General features: G+C 52.9%; 1 protein-coding gene across 3 annotated transcripts in view; it reads right to left on the minus strand.

Moving 5' to 3' along the window:
• GRTP1 (growth hormone regulated TBC protein 1) overlaps positions 1 to 3415 on the minus strand; it is a 65067-nt gene extending 61652 nt beyond the window's left edge. The window contains exons 1-2 of one of the 3 annotated variants that reach the window (XM_049867434.1): positions 3087 to 3303; positions 1933 to 2084 (exon numbers count right to left, since the gene is read on the minus strand). In XM_049867434.1, the coding sequence (XP_049723391.1) occupies positions 1933 to 2084; positions 3087 to 3160 (226 nt within the window). In that variant the 5' untranslated portion in view covers positions 3161 to 3303. Of the gene's footprint in view, positions 1 to 1932; positions 2085 to 3086 lie in introns of all 3 variants that reach the window. The other 2 variants (XM_049867433.1, XM_049867432.1) reach the window with 2 other exon arrangements.
• Between the last annotated feature and the right edge of the window lie 2585 nt (positions 3416 to 6000).

Genomic DNA, 6000 nt, shown 5'->3' on the forward strand with positions numbered 1-6000 from the left:
CTTCCCATGGCATACCTTGCACTTGGGCCATACACCTCTGTTCATTTGCAGCTAAGAGTCCCACCCCCACCTCTTTGCTCATGGCAGCCCTATGGACAAGGAAATGAAATGATGCCTGGTCCTGCGCCATCCCCAGGATCGGCTGGGGACTGGACTATTGTGATCCATAGGGTTTTCACCGGCTGATTTTCGGAAGTAGGTCGCCAAGCCTTTCTTCCTAGTCCGGCTTAATCTGGAAGCTCTGCTAAAGCCTGTTCAGCATCATAGCAACACACATGCCTCCACGGACAGATAGGTGCTGGCTGTGCATGAGATGGAATGGCCAGGAATCAAACCTGCATCCCCAGAACCCAAGATTAGAATTCTACCACTGAACCACCAAGGCCCTGCCCACACCTCTTAACCTTTGTATATGTCCTCTCTCATTCAAAACTCTGCTTTAGTGCCCCCTCTTTCAGGAGACCTTCTAATAATCCCCCTTTCCCCTATTTATCTGAGTTCGCATACGGCCCTGGGCCCACTTCCACCACAGCCCTCACCACACTGTGTGGCAAGTACTGATTTTCCTGTCTCTTTACCTGCTACGCTGTCTGGAACATCATAGGCAAACATTTCATTCATTCATTTAACAAATGTTTAAGTAATTATCCCAGCCCAGCCTGTTCCAGGTGCTGGGGATGCAGCAGCGAATGAAACAAAAATCCCGGCCGGGAAAGAGGGATCTCTGATTCCAGCAGGGGAGCAAGCAACGTACAAAATAAATAAGGTCCATGACGTGTTACGCAGCAATGAGGAGAAAACCCTGCAAGGGGGCAGGAAGCATGTGCACGTGTGGCAGGAGGGATGTACAATTTTAGACAGGTGTGCAGGGAAGGCCTCAGTGAGGTGGCATCTGAGTAAAGACGTGAAGGAAATGAGGCGAGAGCCCTACAGACTCTGGGGAAAAGAACTCCAAGTAGGGGGAACAGATAGTGCAACGACTCTGAGGTAGGAGCAGGTGAGGGGAGCTCAAGGAACAGCCAGGAGGCCACTAGGCCCAGAGTGAGTGATGGCTGGGGAGAGAAAAGGAAATGAGGTCAGAGCCCAAGGTGAGGGGTGGGGCAGCGATCATGTAGCATCTTACAGGACGCAGGAAGGACTCTGGCTTCTACTCTGAGGAAAATGGAGAGGGTTTTGCCATAGGAGAATATAAATGGAGAACTTTGCCCAATTTAGTTCTGAGGAGTAACGAATCAGTTGAGAATCCCTAGGTAGCGCAAATGTTTAAGCACTCAACTACTAGCTGAAAAGTTGGCCGTTGGAACCCACTGAGACACACCTCAGAAGACAGGGTTGGTGATGTCCTTTCACAGCCCTGAAAACCCTAGGAAACCGTTCTCCTCTCCACACACAGGGTCGCCACGAGTCGAAATCTACTCAACAGCAACTAACAGCAGCTTTCTCATCAACCCCCAGACACGACCCTTCTCTTCGTTTGGCATGAGTGCTGCAGTTCTCATTCATATCTAGCAAGAAGGCCCATCTCAAAGTGGAAAAAGAACAGAACGTTCCTTACCTTAAAAGAACAAGTTCTAACTGAGTTCAAAGCTGTAAGCCATTACCAAACCTGAGTAGGACAGGCCATTTTCCTTTTCTTCCTTCCTCCCCTGAGATGCAGCGTAATGAATACAGACATGTGCTTATTCTTAGCAGGGGGGTGAGCCCTTCCTCCCTTCTGACCACCCAGGGAGAAGGCTCTGGTTGGTCTGATACCTCGTAACCATACGTTCTTTGGCACAGCCCTAAAAACACACATGCCCAAAGTCCAACACATCCTCTCTAATTAGGGTATTTAACGATTAGGGCTCTTTCCTGCAGCACTTAAATTCACTTGGGTTTTAGTCTAGCAGATGTGTTTACTGAGTGAGTAAACAGATTAGGCTTTGAACTCACCTTTCATACTTTTCTGGACACTATTACTTCCCTTTAAAAGCTTAGACCATTTTATTGCTCTTCTAGTGAGTATTACCAGATAGGTGGAAAAAAATTCTTCATAAGATGCATAATCAAAGTCTTCAGGCCTTTCAAATCCATACGGATCAACCCTACAAGAAAAACAAAAACTGTAGACTAAGAATAAAGTTTTCATACACACGCGTGGTGCCCTACTGGCGCAAGGGTTAAAGCGTTTGCCTGCTAACCCAGAGATCAGCAGTTCGAACACACCAGCTGCTCTTTAGAAACCCTATGGGGCAGCTCTAGTCTGTCCGATAGGGCCACTATGAGTCAGAATCGATTCCAATAGGGCCAATATGAGTCAGAATCGACTTCAATAGGGCCACTATGAGTCAGAATCGACTCAACGGCAACGGGTTTATACACACAGGTGACCTTTTGGGAGCCCTGGTGGCGCAGTGGTTAAGACATGGCTGCTAACCAAAAGGACGGCAGTTCAAATCCATCAGCTGCATCTGGGAAAGTCTATGGGGCAGTTCTACTCTGTCCTATAGGGTCGGTATGACGGCAACTGGTTTTGTGACCTGTTGAAGTCGTTAAATCTTGTTCCAAGGAACGCTACCAAAATATATACAGCGGTGCCCAGTCACCACAATTTTTCTCAGCCAAGCATCAGCGTTTTTATGGATACAGGCTGCTGTGGAAAGGAAAAGGACAAGGAGCCTGCGTGGGAAAAAGCAGCAGCACACTGACTTCAGAGCCAGCCAGTGTTTAATTGTAACCATTCTTAACGCCGGAGGAGCAACACTGAAAAACGAGATGACGGCCCACGACAGGGAACGCTCCCTGCCAGTCACCAGTCACAGGTCCTGGTGAGGCCGAACCGCCAACCCCGGGAACCCTGGCCGCGCGCCCCTGGTCCCTCCCCAGCCGGCTGCGGGAGGAAAAGGGTTTTGCCGACCGAGGCGCGGTGTTGCGATTCCCAGCCAAGGGACAGTGCACCGCGCGCAAAGCAGCGCCAGCGGGCGACGCGGCTCGGTACGCGCCCAGGCACCCCGCCGGGGGCTCCGCGACCGTTCGCCAGCCGCCCGGGCAAGGAGCGTCTCCGTAGGCGCCGCGGCCCCTCCGCGCAGGGGCGCCCCGCCACCTACCTGGGGACCCGGTCCCGCGCCGCCTGCGAATCCGCGTCCCCGCGGCGCCCCTGCTCCGCCGGCGCAGAGTCCATGGCGCGGGGGCTCACGGGGAGCTGCGAGGAGGGGGCGCTCTCCGCCGGCCGGGCCCGGGGCAGCGGGAGGGCGGCGAGGAGAGCCGCGGCGGAGGAGGCGCCTGGGGCCGCGAGCTGGGCGCCCCGCCCCGCGCAGACCCGCCCGCGTCCTCAGCCGCCCCTCCCGGAGCCAGGCGGATCCCCGGAGGCCGGGGCGTGAGCGGGTCCGAAGTTCACCTCCCGGGGCTCCGGGAGCTCTCGGTCTCCCTCCGGGCCCGCGGCGGCCGCTAGGAGGCGGTGCGAGGCGGCTAGGTGCGCCCAAGTTGGGGGCGCTCGCGGCGGGGGCGTCCGGCACCGCCTCGGCGCGCTCCACGCGGCCCCCTCTGCGCCTCCGCGCTGGCGGGCAGGCAGGCTGGGGGCCGGCGGGGGCGCGCTGCTGCACCTGCTCCCGCGGCACCTGGAGAGGCAGACGCTGGCGGCGCTGCGGCGAGAAGTTTCCTGGGGAGCTGGCGCAGCGCTTCCAGAGCCTGGCCAGGGGGCCGCAGCTCTTCCCGGGGCCCCTCCGCTGCCCCGCGCCCCGGGCCCAGGCTGTCAGTCTCGCGCGGGGGAAGGGAGTGCGAGGTGGGCGGTGAGATCCGGGTGGGGACAGCGCGCGGGGCCTGGGGTACGGGGAAGACGCGGACTCGTGGTACGTAGATCTGGCGGCCCTGGTCCTCCCAGGAGCAGTCGAGGGGCTGGGCAAGCGCCCCTGCGTCCAGGCTTTTGGGTTTCGGACCTTCGTTTGCCGGGTCCGGGAGGCCCAGGGCTGCTGGTGGATTGGCAAGGGGCAGGCGGGGTTGGGGTTCAGCGCGCAGGCCTCCTGCGGCCTTCGAGCCGGGTGGGGTGGATCAGAAAGGTTAGGAAAAAATAAACTCAGTGTTTATTCTGATTAGATTCTCTAAAACTATAGTGCCTGTGCGAGTCGTAAGGCAGATCGTCATTTGACTCCTGTTTTTCTTCTCTATACAGAAAATTATCAAGTCTTAATTTTTATTTGCTTCCCTTCAGCCTGCTCTTCAGAGCTGAAAACAAACAACATGTAAATTATCAGTTTATAGTCCCTGTACTTCAGCCCCTCGGGAAAGCACTCACCTAGGGAAAACTTGCCCCGTTTCTGCGGTTCCCAAAACGCCCCCGAGGCTTTTAGCTAAGCGCCCATAACAGAAAGGAAGCAGGGAGTTACATTTCTCCTCCTGCTTCCACACCCTTAATCAAATCCTAAGTCTGCCAGTGAGCCAGGCTTTGGAAAATTACAAACCCTGCCAGAAAACCACATTATCCGTAAAATTGGCTAGCTGTGGTTGCTAAAAGACCAGCAGATGGAATTTCCGGGAGGAGATTAAGTGCAGGTCCACCTCCCGCTGGGCCTGGAGATGAGTTTGTTAGGACTGATGTTAGGATCCTGCTCCCCAGCCCTGAAAGTCAGAGGACGGATGGGAGGCTGCACTGCTTTCACTGCGGTCTTCCCCCTGCGTTTGTTTCCGAGTCCGGGGAGCATGAGTCACAACTCAGGGTACTCGCTGCAGTTTAACGTTAGCACGATCACATTTGCCTTTTACTTAGGGGAAAAAAGTAAAACACCGTAGCCATAGAATTTGTGTATAAACTGCCCATCCCTTATGTTCCAGGGCGGTCTTAATTTTGAATATCATCTTCTGGTCTTCATACCAACCAACCAACCCGATGCCATTGAGCAGATTCCGACTCACAGCGTCCCTGTAGGACACGGTGGAACTGCCCCACAGGGTTTCCAAGGAAAGGCTGGTGGATTCCAACTGCTGACCTTCTGGTTAGTAGCCAAACTCTTAACCACTGTGCCACCAGGGCTGCCTGGTCCTCATAATTCATTAAAATATCCTAGAGATTTTGATATTTTGGCATGAGAACCATATCTAAATTTCACACATAAGAAATTTGCCAAAACTGTGTCTGGAATTTTGTTTTGGAAATGTGGTATGGTAAAAGTGGATATTCTCAGATTTTTACCATACTTTTGTAGCCTTAGCCCTCCATGCTCCCAAGGGTCTTTTTATTTTTTAATGGATACAGAACAGTTGGCAAATTCGGTTTAGTGTTGAAAGGGACCTTCTCTCATGCGAGTGTCATGTTAACAAATTAATGGTGCTCAGGACCCTAGTCTAAACTTCACCCAGTCCACCTTTGAGAACAATGTCTCAGAGACTCCAAATGCATTTTTTTTTTTTTCATTAAAAGAAGCCATAGACAACGGCTAGATGTGAGAGAAATACTAGTATCAGTGTTTTACTTCAAGCCTAGGAGGGCCTTTGTGAACTAGCTTGGAATCTTAGCTGTTTTTCAGGAATGTTCCATCTGAGAGCTAAACGAGGAGCCTGAAAAGTAATTTGTAGAATATTACTTGCCCCTATATTGGGGACATGTGTTTACTAATTTTTACCCTTCTCTATACCTTCAAGGGTAAAAATTGGTAAAGAGATGTCCTCAATACAGGGGCAAGTTGTGTCCACCAGGCACTCCTTGGAAACTCTACGGGGCAGTTCGCTGTGATCAGAATCCACTCGACGGCAAGGGGTTTGGGTTTTTGGTATATCCTTGAAGGGTCCCTGGGTGGTGCAAACAGTTCGTGTTCAACTACGACTAACCTGAAGGTTGGCAGTTTGAACTCACCTGGCAGTTTTGCAGAAGGCCTGACGGTCTGTTTCCATAAAGATTAAAACAAAACAAACAAACAAACAAAACCATTGCCTTCAAGTTGATTCCGACTCCTAGTTACCCTATAGGATAGAGTAGAGCTGCCCACAGAGTTTCCAAGTGGTGGCGACTGGATTAGGACTGCCAGCCTT

This window comes from Elephas maximus, chromosome 23 (assembly GCF_024166365.1).
Source record: "Elephas maximus indicus isolate mEleMax1 chromosome 23, mEleMax1 primary haplotype, whole genome shotgun sequence".
Classification (NCBI taxonomy): domain Eukaryota; kingdom Metazoa; phylum Chordata; class Mammalia; order Proboscidea; family Elephantidae; genus Elephas; species Elephas maximus.